This window comes from Podarcis raffonei, chromosome 9 (assembly GCF_027172205.1).
Source record: "Podarcis raffonei isolate rPodRaf1 chromosome 9, rPodRaf1.pri, whole genome shotgun sequence".
Lineage (NCBI taxonomy): Eukaryota > Metazoa > Chordata > Lepidosauria > Squamata > Lacertidae > Podarcis > Podarcis raffonei.
Window position 1 is genome coordinate 51602436 of NC_070610.1, and position 12048 is coordinate 51614483.

Sequence of the window (12048 nt, forward strand, 5' to 3'; positions counted from 1 at the left end):
GAAGGTAAGGCTCCCACGCCGCAGCTGTGGCCAACACTTGCGGCCTCCAACTGAATTTGGGTTTTCACTTTAATTTAAAGCGCCGCTGTTGTTTTCAGCCAGCGATCAACGAACTAGAAAGCAAGTCCCGTTAAACTTCACTTTAAAGTCAAACACGCGTAGCGTTAAACTGATAGCTGTCGTGAAGCGCAATTCTGTGCCTAACTCGGAAGTTCTCGCTCTCGCTCTCTTTTTAACTGCAGAGAAGCCGCGAGGCAAAGCGAACCGCTCCTCCTTCGCTTTAACGGAGGACGTGAGCAAAGCTTTACCCATGACTACCGGAAGTCTGCACCATTAGCCTTTCCCCCGTTTCCTATCTCTGAGGCGTGCGCTTGTTGCTGTCGCCGGAGCTGCCGCCATGTTAGGGGCCGGGTGGACGGCGCGGGGCCGACGGCTCTTGCCCTTGGCTTGCCGGCTCTTGCAGCCTCGTCCTCCGCGCCGCGTTTGCTCGAGTGGCCGCCTTCGAGGTGACGCCGCCGCCATCGCCTCTGGCTTGTCCGAGGTCGGGCTGCAGCCGCTGCGGGATAAGTTTGGCGGGCTGAGCGTGCGCCTCTCCCAGCTGCGCTCGCCGGAGAGCCTGGAGCCAGAAACCTTCCGGAGGTGCCTGCAGGGCAAGTGCAGTTTGCTGAGCCTCTGGGGAGACTGGCGCTTCTTTGCAGGGTTGGCGCTCGAGCAGCTGCCTGGCAGACCAAAGCTCGCTCATTTAGTCTGCGTTTTCCCAGCACTTCTTTCCCGGTGGGCGATCAGCTTGTTGGTTGCGCAACACTGTGCAGTCAAATATAACGATGATGCAACCTGGATTTGCCGATATAGGATTTAGAATCGCCCCATGCCTTGTTTCATCCGAATCATAGCTTCATATCCTGGCTTCTTGCCCAGTCGGAATGGAATTAATTGAATCCATATTTAGTTTTCTTGCACAACAAAGGAAGGAGAAAAGCAACTTTATCTTGCAGCCAAATTGCCTGTTTTTTGTATCTCTGTACAAATACAGCCAGTGTGATTAATGCCAGCCTTTAGCTTTCAGATACAGGGGATCATTCAAAAGGATAATTCATTTTAGCTTGTGCACATATTTCTTTTATCCCTGAAGCAACCATAGCTACCCCTTATACAGTATATGGACATGGTATAGAGGGCTTGATGAGGCATGTGACCATCACTTGTTCCAAGCCTCCAAGAGCTAGCGAGCCCCACCTGGCCAGCATAGACATCAGTATATTCTGCTGTGCTTCTCTCCTCCCAGATTCTATCAGGCAATGGAGAACAGAAGGCTACGTAGCAGTCTGGCTGCATGTTCCTATTCTACAAAGCAGATTTATAGCTGTAGCTGCAGAGCAAGGCTTTGCCTTCCACCATGCAGAATCGGACTGTGCCACACTCACCCTTTGGCTAGCAGAAGGACACAGCAGGTTACCCCACTATGCTACTCATCAAGTAGGAGTTGCAGGTGAGCTTCAGAGAGAGAGAAACATTGTGTATTATTGTCTGTGTTGGTGCTAACAGTGGCTAATAATAACCAGAGTTGTGGATCCCGCCTCAAATCACAAAAATTTTCCAGACCACAAAAAGTTGGTTTAGGATTGTAGCATAGCTAAATCGGTAGAGGGCAGCAAAGACAAAAAATACTTTTTGATTTGTTTTTAAGGGCATGTTTGAGCATGTTTTCAAGCTTATGGGAAAAACAATACAGTTGTACCTTGGAAGTCGAACGGAATCTGTTCGGCTTTCAAAACATTCAAAAACCAATTGGCAGATTCTGATTGGCTGCAGGAACCTCCTGCAGCCAATCAGAAGCCCATTGGACATTCGGCTTCCAATAATAGTTTAAAAACCAGAACAGTCACTGTTCGGGACTGTTCGGGTTGGCGACATTCGGGAGCCAAAACTTTCGAGAACTAAACTGTTCGAAAAACCAAGGTATGACTGTACAGTAATTAAAACATGGCTCACCCACCCAGGTCTCAGTGATACAGACCAGATCAGCCTCCTCATCCACAATCAGATCATGACTGAGGGAGGTCTTATTCAAAGCCCACCTGGCATTCAACAGCAGCAGCCGCCACAGACCTGAGAGGTAGCTGAAAGGACAAGCACTATTTCCCAGGTTGGACAAGGGCCTGGCACATGGCATAGTCACTGCCTGCCTGTTATCTGGCCTCTCCACACCCTACCTCTCCTTACCTAGAACCACCACAAATGAACATTTTTTGTATCAGTACCTCACTCCTGCAGGCTATTTCCATCTCCAGACAATTGTAAGAGCCTGCCTTTGTCAAGTAAAAATATAATGCTGAAAGCACTGTCAGGGTATGCATGCCAATCTCAGTTTCTTAAGGAAACCCTGTTGTCCTCAGCGATTTTTGAAATATAATGGTAGTTAGCTTTGCCCTAAAGCACTTACATTTCAAACAAACACTACTTCCTGCCTATTTCTGCAGTAACTCAATGCACAGGAAGGTTTTAATAATAACATATTGTATGGTTATTATTTTTCACACACTCTTTTTTATAACACAAAAGTAAAAAGGACATTATGATTGAAACCAAAGTAAAATGTCCGCTGAGTAATATACTTCACTATGTTGTTAAAATAGTATTATGCTTTCAATATGCTCTGGTAACCTCTAGGTTACTGCAACGTGTTATATGTAGGGCTGCCGCTGAAGACAGTTCAGAAACTTCTGCCGGTGCAAAATTTGCTGGCCAGATTGCTCATTCACACTTAAGTGTCATAGAAATCTGAGACTCCTTTTGTAACACAAAAGCCAAGCACATTCTTAGCAGGTAACTTCCAAATCAATCTGAGCTTTTGCTTTTGCATCCTAAATAAGATTCCACACCAACTAGAACACTGCCAACCATGTACCAGAAGGACAAAGTCATATCATTGTATGGCATAGGCTGGAAGTCTTATGACTAATTTCCTAAGGAATGTCCTTTCAGAATGTTACATCAGGGTTGCTGTTTCATTTATAAACCATTCCTCCCACACATAAAAGTGTGATTAGTTTATTAAGCGTGCATATGGAAATACTTTTGCTTTGGAGTATATATGCCTTCATAAATGTAATCTCATTGTCCTTCAAAAATGCAGGATTAAAATGGAACAGGCAGGCAGCCCACAGAAGTCAGTGGCTAAGCATGCATTCAGAAGCCACTGCCTGTCCATTAAGAGGCTTTAAATTTTGGGTAGGGTGGGCAGAGAGACAGAGGGCAAAACTGATGCAGAGTGGAAAGATCAGGCACACGAAGGCACATTTTGACAGGGTTGTGGATCATCAGCCTCATAACTAAGAAACATCTGAGCCACTTGTTTCAGATTTGGGAAAGTGATCGCTATATTGGTCTCGTCATGAGAGATGGCATTTCCAATGGTATTTTTTCTCTAAAGAATCATCCTTAATTCCCCCCTCTCCCCTTAAAGGACATCCATTGCTTTGAATATAACATTTGATCATTGGTTCTTCATTAAAAATCAAAGGATACAGAAAATATTCTTTCTCCAACAGGTGCTGTATTAGATGTCCACACTGGGAAAATATTGGTCGTACAGGACAGGAATAAAGTAAGTCTTTCACATTATCTAGAATAAATAATTTGGTGCTGGAGACATACTTCCGCTTGCTGGAAGGTTTTGACACAAGATCTGTGCATTGCACGGTCTTGTGCATAAGACCTTGCACACCATCTCAAGATATGTCCTTGCTCAATGTCTGTGCTAAGTCTTCCACAGCATTTCACAGAACAGTGCCGCCACCAGAATTTCTTCCTCTGGCCTATATCAAGATCCAGCCCTTTGACTTGAATGTAGTGAATTGTATTAACAAGCCTGTTTGTCTTTTATATCATGTAATGGTTAAAAGTTAACTGTATTCACTTCCATCTGTAGTGACAAAATGACAAAGGCCAATACTTTTGAGTGTAGATCATCTCTGTGATCATTGTTTTTGTCAATGATTAGTTGGGATAGCAATGGTCTGAAGTAATACTTTTTCATGAGCTAACTATATTTAGAAAGGCTATGGTAATTCAGTTCTGGAAGTTCCTAAACAATCTGTACAAAAGCTCACTGTGAGTTTTACTGGATTTTGATGCTGGCATTTTGCTTTTGCTTTTCCTTTTAAGTCATTGATGTTATCTTCATAGTCTTTTGTTTGCACTTAAGGCTTGAGTGGGTTTTGTTTTTTCAGTTTGTGGAGCCTTCACACACTCTTTATTTGGTGGGTTGAAATTCAGCCATTTGTTAAATTAAGAGATAATCAGCAAGTGTACATTAAAAGTGAAGTGTTGTGTATTCTCACTCCCCAGTGTCCCATTGACCACCACAGTGGAACACTTCTGAGTAATAATGCATTGGATCAAGTTGAACATATCTTGTTTGTGCCTTTAAATTTTTCATAGCCTTTACGGGATGTTACAGACAGAATTACAGGGAGAAGATGGGTTTGGTAGAATCTAGGATGGAAACTGAAGAAAAATTTAAACCATTAAGCTGCAAGGAGCAGCCTAATTTCTCTTGGTATTTGGGGAAAAAAAGCAAGCTACATTTGAGGTTTTAAAAATAAGCTACTGGGCGTCTGCTGTAATTTGCTTGAAGAGAATTTATTAAAAGTTTTAGCAGAGACAGCAAGGCAGCCAAAACTGGCAGAGTAACTCTAGTCTGTACAATTCACTCCGTAAGCAGTAAGCCATGTTGAATTGCACATGACTTAAAGCTACAATGCATGAGTCAATTGCATTGGCATACATGTGTTGAATCTAATTTAGACCTACGGACTTGAATGAGATTTAACTAATAATAATAATAATAATAATAATAATAATAATAATAATTTATTATTTATACCCCACCCATCTGGCTGGGTTTCCCCAGCCACTCTGGGCAGCTTACAACACGTAAAAAAATTATAAAACATCAGTCATTAAAAACTTTCCTAAACAGGGCTGCCTTCAGATGTCTTCTAAACATAAGATAGTTGTTTATTTCTTTGACATCTGATGGGAGGGCGTTCCACAAGTCGGGCACCACGACCGAGAAGGCCCTCTGCCTGGTTCCCTGTAACCTCACTTCTTGCAGTGAGGGAATCGCCAGAAGGCCCTCAGCGCTGGACCTCAGTGTCCAGACTGAACGATGGAGGTGGAGACGCTCCTTCAGGTATACTGACATCTTATCAATCTTATAGCCCCTACAATATTACTGTGTTGGGTTATCCTGGGGCTGAAGCCAATGTAACGTAGTCATTGTAACCCACGCTCAAACATCAAGAGATACCCACCCATCATGAGGTCGTTTGATGACGTACTCACATTAGTCATGCAGAGAAGGCACCAGACGGTGGATAGCAGTGGCTGAACCACCCCTTTGCTAGGAAAATGGGGCCTGAGAGGAAAAGGATTGGACTGACATTGCAATCACAACTGCCAGCACCATAGCCAAGAGGATTTTCTGCTATGCAACCGGGATAGTTGTAGTTGAAACCAGGTAAAGCCAATAGCCATGATCAGGTGGGGCAAATACTAGGGCCCCAGAAGGGCCCATCACATGCTTGTATGGCCTGGCACTATAAATAAAGGTTCTGGGCCAGACAGCTACATTTACCACTGCTTCTCTTACCCCAAAAGTTTCTGATTGTCGCCCCAACACACACATCGGAGGTGGAGCAAAGGAGTGTTGGGCATTGGGTAGATAATAGTGGCTGTGGATGCCTCACCCCATACTTCTCTTTATAGCGTGGGACCAAAGTGCAAAAGCATGATGCTTTCAGCACTGCCACCTTCCCACCTCCCAGTAAGCTTTGAGGGGGCCCTACCCAAGCGAGGGTATCTTGTCTAAGGCTCCATCAAACCCGGTACCAGCACCAGCCATGATTCAGCAGTGTTAGGCACCCTGGCCCTTTGGGATTGTCAATCATGGGGTTTAAACCCACTTATCCCCATGTTATACTGTGACCACTGTGGGTTCTTTTTCAAACAGAGGCGTGTTTTGTCTGCGACATCATGATGCATTTATAGCCCCAGCACAGCAATAAATTACGCATCTGAGCTGATAACCAGAAAAGACCACTATTCATGGGACTCGCCAGATTATTTAAACTGCACATATACACTTCGCTGCTTGGCCTCATAGCTGAACCTGCCAAAGCACAAGTGTTAGTTGTGGTCGTGGTGGTTTCTGTAATGTGGAACTGGAAGGCAGCCACTGAATATCCATCACACGATAATTGCCTCCACTCACTACAAATCTAAGGTAGATATGAATCAATAACTTGGTGAATTAAACCTCCATAACAGTTTGAGGATCCAGCTATGTATCTTGAATTCAGTGGCAAGTATAGCTGATGAAAGATACGTTAAGAATGGCATAGAAATAATAAATTGAAATATAAAACGCTTAATAATTTTATACCATATCTTAAAACCATTTATTACCTATACTAAAAAAATGCCGGGGTAGTTAAAAATTCTCAGTCAGCAACCAAATTATATATACCAGGAAGCATTTATTTCTCTTGTTTTCTATAAGGTCTTGCTTATTTTCAGTTACCTTCTGATATTTTGGTCGAATAATTGCTTTTTCTTCTTCTTAGCTGTACGATTAGTTTTCAACTCACGCTAGCTATACAGCACATTTAATTAAGGGAAAGGCAGGCATTATATGTTTCATTTGTAATTCAAAAGTTCAAGGACAAATCCTCCAATGTAGCAAGTAATGTAAAACTGCCTGCGTTTTGACAAATTGCCAGGTTAATGCTTAAGTTTGGCACACAAATTGTAAACTGTTAACTGGCTACAGTTATAAAGTTTGCAGCACAGGAAAATTCACACATCCCAATTTGGAAAAAATAACACTCTTTTCTGGGTATCTGATGGGTGATGGAGAATATAATATTAATAGATTCAAGAAATAACAATTCCTCCAAAAATACATTTTAAAACACACTTTTAAGCAAGGGAGAGCGAGTTTATGAAGAACCATATTGTACTTGTTAAGGATTTGGCTTTCTGCCTTTAAAAAAAAATTGCTTGAAATTTGCCAGCAGCTACTTTTAGATGCAGAAACAGTGTGCTTAGAAACTTCACAGCACTTTAGATTCCAGTGGTGTGGCCAAATGTATTGAAAGTTCAAAGTCTATGTATTTGTGTAACGGTGACCTGCACTGTGTTAAGAGCTGCACATGTGACGTCATGGCTGAAGAGCATTAAAATGCAAAACAGTTCCCAGCCATGAAAAGCAAAGTCTAAAGGCCCATGAAACAAAATAGGTTACCCGCCAATTGGTTTTATATGTAAATTAGTGAAGAAACCATTAATATGCTGTGAAGCAGGGGTGGGAGAGTCTCTCTGCACTCTGCTTTCATACCCTCATCTCAGCCAGTGTGGTGTAGTGGTTAAGAGCGGTGGACTCGTAATCTGGTGAACCAGGTTCGATTCCCTGCTCCTCCACATGCAGCTGCTGGGTGACCTTGGGCCAGTCACACTTCTCTGAAGTCTCTCAGCCTCACTCACCTCACAGAGTGTTTGTTGTGGGGGAGAGCCAGATAGAGAGGTCTGAAAGCCTGTGCTTGGCCTGCAAACTGGAGGTTCCTCCTGCTTGCCTAGAGAATCCCTGTCAGTCGCGGTACTGCTGCAATAGAGGAAAATGAGCAGGGGCAGGGTGGTGCAGAAATCTCTCCCCATGCACAGTGTCAGTGAAATAACTGAGCATGCTCTTCTCCCCCCAACCCTTGCTCATACTTCATGGCAGGAGCCATCACTATGACAGGGAGAGAGCATACAAAACATTGGAAATTAGCTGCACTTACCATAGATCCCATTGAAATCAATTGGACGTGTCATTCACAACTAAGCAGTGGTTGGTTTCAGTGTGGGCTGTATGCAACAAACACTGGATCCAAGTAATTGACTACAGAAATTCTAGATTCAGGTAGGTAGCCGTGTTGGTCTGGCGCAGTCGAAATAAAAATAGTAAAAATTGTCCAGTAGCACCTTATAAACTAGTGATGGCCAAACTTGGCCCTCCAGCTGTTTTGGGAATACAATTCCCATCATCTCTGACCACTAGTCCCGTTAGCTAGGGATGATGAGAGCTGTAGTCCCAAAACAGCTGGAGGGACAAGTTTGGCCATCACTGTTACAGACTAAGTTTGTTCTGGTAATTACATTTTCATTTTTGCATCCAAGTTCGAAACACCTTTTAGGTATTATACAAAAATGGAAAAAAATGAAAATGTACATACCAGAACAAACGTAGTTGGTCTATAAGGTGCTAGTGGACTATTTTTATTTTTTATTTTTTTGACTACAGAAAGTTTTCCTTTTCTTACTATGCACCAACCAAGTGAGTTAGAAGGATACTACTGCTTTAGGAAACATTCAGTCCCGTCCCGTCCCCCGTCCCCCACCATAACCACACATTAATCTAAAGCTGATCTAACAAAAATGGGAAAGATAATAAGAAATATGTAATGTATTACTCCTGGGGTGCAAATCAAAGCAATGCATTCAACATACCTGTACTTCTTTGAAACGAATGTCATTAGCAGCAGGTATCACACACCATGCTGGTAAAAAACCTTTATCCATTTTGGTCTTTAAAAATTACACAAGCACATGATTCATCAGCTGGCACACAAGAACTTCAGCTTTATTTTTCAGCTTCATAACCAAAAATGATGTGATACACATTGGTTATTACAGACACAAAAGTAAAATTCATAGCCAGTGCAGTATAGAACAGTACTACAATCAATCACTGTTTAGAAAATGTACTGATGTTTGCAAACATTGAAGTAGAGTATACATGATTAAATATTAGATTACATAGGCTCCAGTCCAACAGAGAGTTAGGTACACTTAAGGCCATAGGCTTAAACTTGCCTAACTCGGCATTGGATTGTGGCTATAGAATATAATTACCTATAGCAGCTTTTAAAAACTGTTAATGAGCAGCAATGTTGCAAGTATAAACCATCTAACAGTCATCAGACAAATCAGTGTATGTTTTCTTGCAATATAATAGACATCTACTATATGTCTATTATATTGCAAAACACGTAGACACCTAATTGTATTTTGGTGATCACATTTGCAAAAACAAAAGAAAGGACCAGTCAAGAGAGGCAGCAATTTATTTCTGGTGTCTTGTCGAAGGAAACAGATTAACCATATGGTTGTTTTTATTCCCCTGTTAAGACAAGAAATGCATGGAAATTTCCAGGAGGATTGTCTGAACCCGGTGAAGATATTGGTAAGTACTTGGCTATTTCGGTAATTACATAAGGTTCCTCACCTCCCAAGTCGTCAGGCCTGCAATTTCTTTGAAACCTGTTGATGGCAAATGGGAACTTCTGGCTGTAAGTAGGTAAAATGACAAATCCTATAGTACATCAAAATTGTTTGCATCCTTATTCCTAATAAGTAATTTTTCTTAATTTATATACACAAGGCACGGCATGATTTTATATCTAAAAGAATAACTCAGTGAAAACTCTCTTAATTTACTAATCTAGTCATGACATACTTAGTATTTAGTTACACTGGAAGCATATGTTGATTTCAGTGAAACTGCTTTTTTGGTTAAGAGAGCATACCAACCTAGGCTACACCCTTACCTGGGAATAAGTCCCACTGAACTCAACAGGACCTATTTCTGAATAGATATGTTAATCTCACAAAATATACTTTGTCTGCAAGGTGGAAAACAATGGTATGAATCAACATACTAAAGACAGAATAGCAATTTGGTAGCACAGCAAAGCAGTCAGCCAACATTTTGCTAACGCATCAACAATCAGCATGTACTGTGCAACTCACATTTTGCTATATGGCATGGATTATGTGCAGGAGTAACTCCTATTTAAAATTTACTATGTTGTTTCTCAAGGTTTGTGGTGCCTTTGTATCGGATGATGTTCAAGGCAGACTGTTGCAAATTTTGTTAAATGATATGAATGTTATAATGTTATTATTTTAAAATAAATGTGGCTGCCTTGTAAGCCAAACCATGGTTTGCAAACCTGCTTCTAACCCAGCCAAGCTTCTAAAATGGTTTCATGCTAAATACAGCTAGGAAAAACGTTTGTGCAGAATTAATGCTAACCTTAGATATCTCCAGACTTGAAAGAGAGGGGAAACAGCATACGTAGGAAGGGAAGAGTGTCATGATCACCAATCTTTTAGAGGGAATTAAGCAGCCCCTGTGAGGCAGCCTAGGGGAATTAATTTAGAATCTTACATTTTAATATCTGCCGACTTCCTTGGCCTCAAATGAAGGAAACTCAGAACAGGGAACAAACTCTGAACAAATGGGGAGCCCACCTGAACATTTGAATGGGAGACATAACTCTAGGGCCATAAATTATCTTACACAGTCGTACCTTGGTTGTCAAATGGAATCTGTTCAGGAAGTCCTTTTGACTTCTGAAAACATTAGAAAACCAAGGCGTGGCTTCCGATTGGCTGCAGGAACTTCCTGCAGCCAATCGGAATCCGCTGAAGCCGTGTTGGACGTTCAGGTTCCAAAGAACGTTTGCAAACCGGAACAACCACATCTGGGGTTTGCGGTGTTCGGGAGCCAAAATGTTTGAGTCACAAGGTGTCCAGGATCCAAGGTATGATTGTAATGTCAGTAACGCCATTGCTAGATCACTCTTAAATCCACAATGAACTCTTGCAATAACAGGCTACATACTACTTGGAAGGAGTGGCTCTGTCTTCCACATGTGCTAATAATTTTAAGTGTATAACCCATTTATTTTAGTTTACTTATGGACATTGATACTATATATCACCCATGATTAAAACCACAGACTGATTAATAATTACACATAAGACATAGACCTAATTTCATAATGCCTAATTATGCATTTGCTGGACTGGGCTTTTTAAAATTATTTTTAGAGCCACAAACACATTTCCAAAATGTAAGTTTTACATATCAGAAATTAAGAAATTTATTAATGCTGCCTATATTTAAGGCCAAGGTTGTGTTTTGAAGCTCTGGGATAGCTCAGTCAGTAGAGCATGGGACTCTTAAATCTCAGGGTCATGGGTTTGAGTCTCACGTTGGGCAAACTACTCCTGCATTTTGGGGGGCTGGACTAGGATGTTCCTAGTGGTCCCTTCCAAATCTACAGTTTTAGGATTCAGGTTGTACCTATGATAAATGCAGTAGCTCAGTTTTTAAAAAGCACAGAAAACTTTGACAGCAATTGCTTTGTTTGGTATAAGGTGGTTTCATATACATTGCATTTCAAATTAAAACACCTGCAATAGTGCTTTTATAATATCTACAACCAAAGTATTTTGTGGAGAGGGGTTTTTTTTTGGGGGGGGGAGATATATATTTTTCACTCAGTCTAACAGAGGGAGGGGTGGTGCTGTTGAATGCATGTTTACCACAACTGAAAATCTAATGGCAAAGCGAGAGAGGAGAGAATTACAGTTAATGCTTTTAAAAAAGGAACTCTTTCTTTTCCTCCTCCTTAGGGAACACAGCAGTTCGAGAGGTTTTCGAGGAGACTGGCATTAAGTCAGAATTCAAGTCCCTCCTAAGCATACGGCAGCAACACAGACACCCAGGAGCCTTTGGCAAGTCAGATATGTACATCATCTGCCGAATGGAGCCTTCCTCTTTCAAAATCAGTTTATGCCAACAGGAGTGCCTGAGGTGTGAGTGGATCGACCTAGCTGAGCTTGCCAAGACATCAGACACTACTCCAATCACCAGCAGTATTGCTAGATTGCTTCTTTATGGGTATAGGGAAGGGTTTGATAAAATTGATTTAACCGTGAGAGAATTTCCATCTGTGTATACAGGCCTTTTCTATAAGCTGTACCATAGAGAGCTGCCAGAGAATTATAGAAACATGACAGGTTAGCAATACATTTAGTGTTGTTGTTTTTTGGCTTAGGAAAAAAATCCCTTGTACTAAAATATACGTATATTCTGTTCCAAATCAAATTCCCTTTTCTACCTTCTAAAAGGATAATATATATTATTTCATT

The 12048-nt window shown here is 41.5% G+C and overlaps 2 protein-coding genes across 5 annotated transcripts in view; one reads left to right on the forward strand and one right to left on the reverse strand.

The window, feature by feature from the left end:
• SPATA5 (spermatogenesis associated 5) overlaps positions 1-404 on the reverse strand; it is a 145257-nt gene extending 144853 nt beyond the window's left edge. Inside the window, exon 1 of one of the 2 annotated variants that reach the window (XM_053403465.1) lies at positions 319-404. In XM_053403465.1, the coding sequence (XP_053259440.1) occupies positions 319-334 (16 nt within the window). In that variant the 5' untranslated portion in view covers positions 335-404. Of the gene's footprint in view, positions 1-308 lie in introns of both variants that reach the window. The other variant, XM_053403466.1, reaches the window with a different exon arrangement.
• NUDT6 (nudix hydrolase 6) lies at positions 398-11926 on the forward strand. 3 transcript variants are annotated; one of them, XM_053403471.1, is made up of 5 exons: positions 398-650; positions 1286-1489; positions 3552-3607; positions 9235-9289; positions 11530-11926. In XM_053403471.1, the coding sequence occupies exons 1-5, from the start codon at positions 398-400 to the stop codon at positions 11919-11921; spliced, it is 960 nt and encodes a 319-aa protein (XP_053259446.1). In that variant the 3' UTR covers positions 11922-11926. The 3 variants fall into 3 exon arrangements, with proteins under 3 accessions (XP_053259446.1, XP_053259447.1, XP_053259448.1); XM_053403472.1 differs by having other exon boundaries at positions 398-506; XM_053403473.1 differs by lacking the exon at positions 1286-1489.
• Positions 11927-12048: the final 122 nt, after the last annotated feature.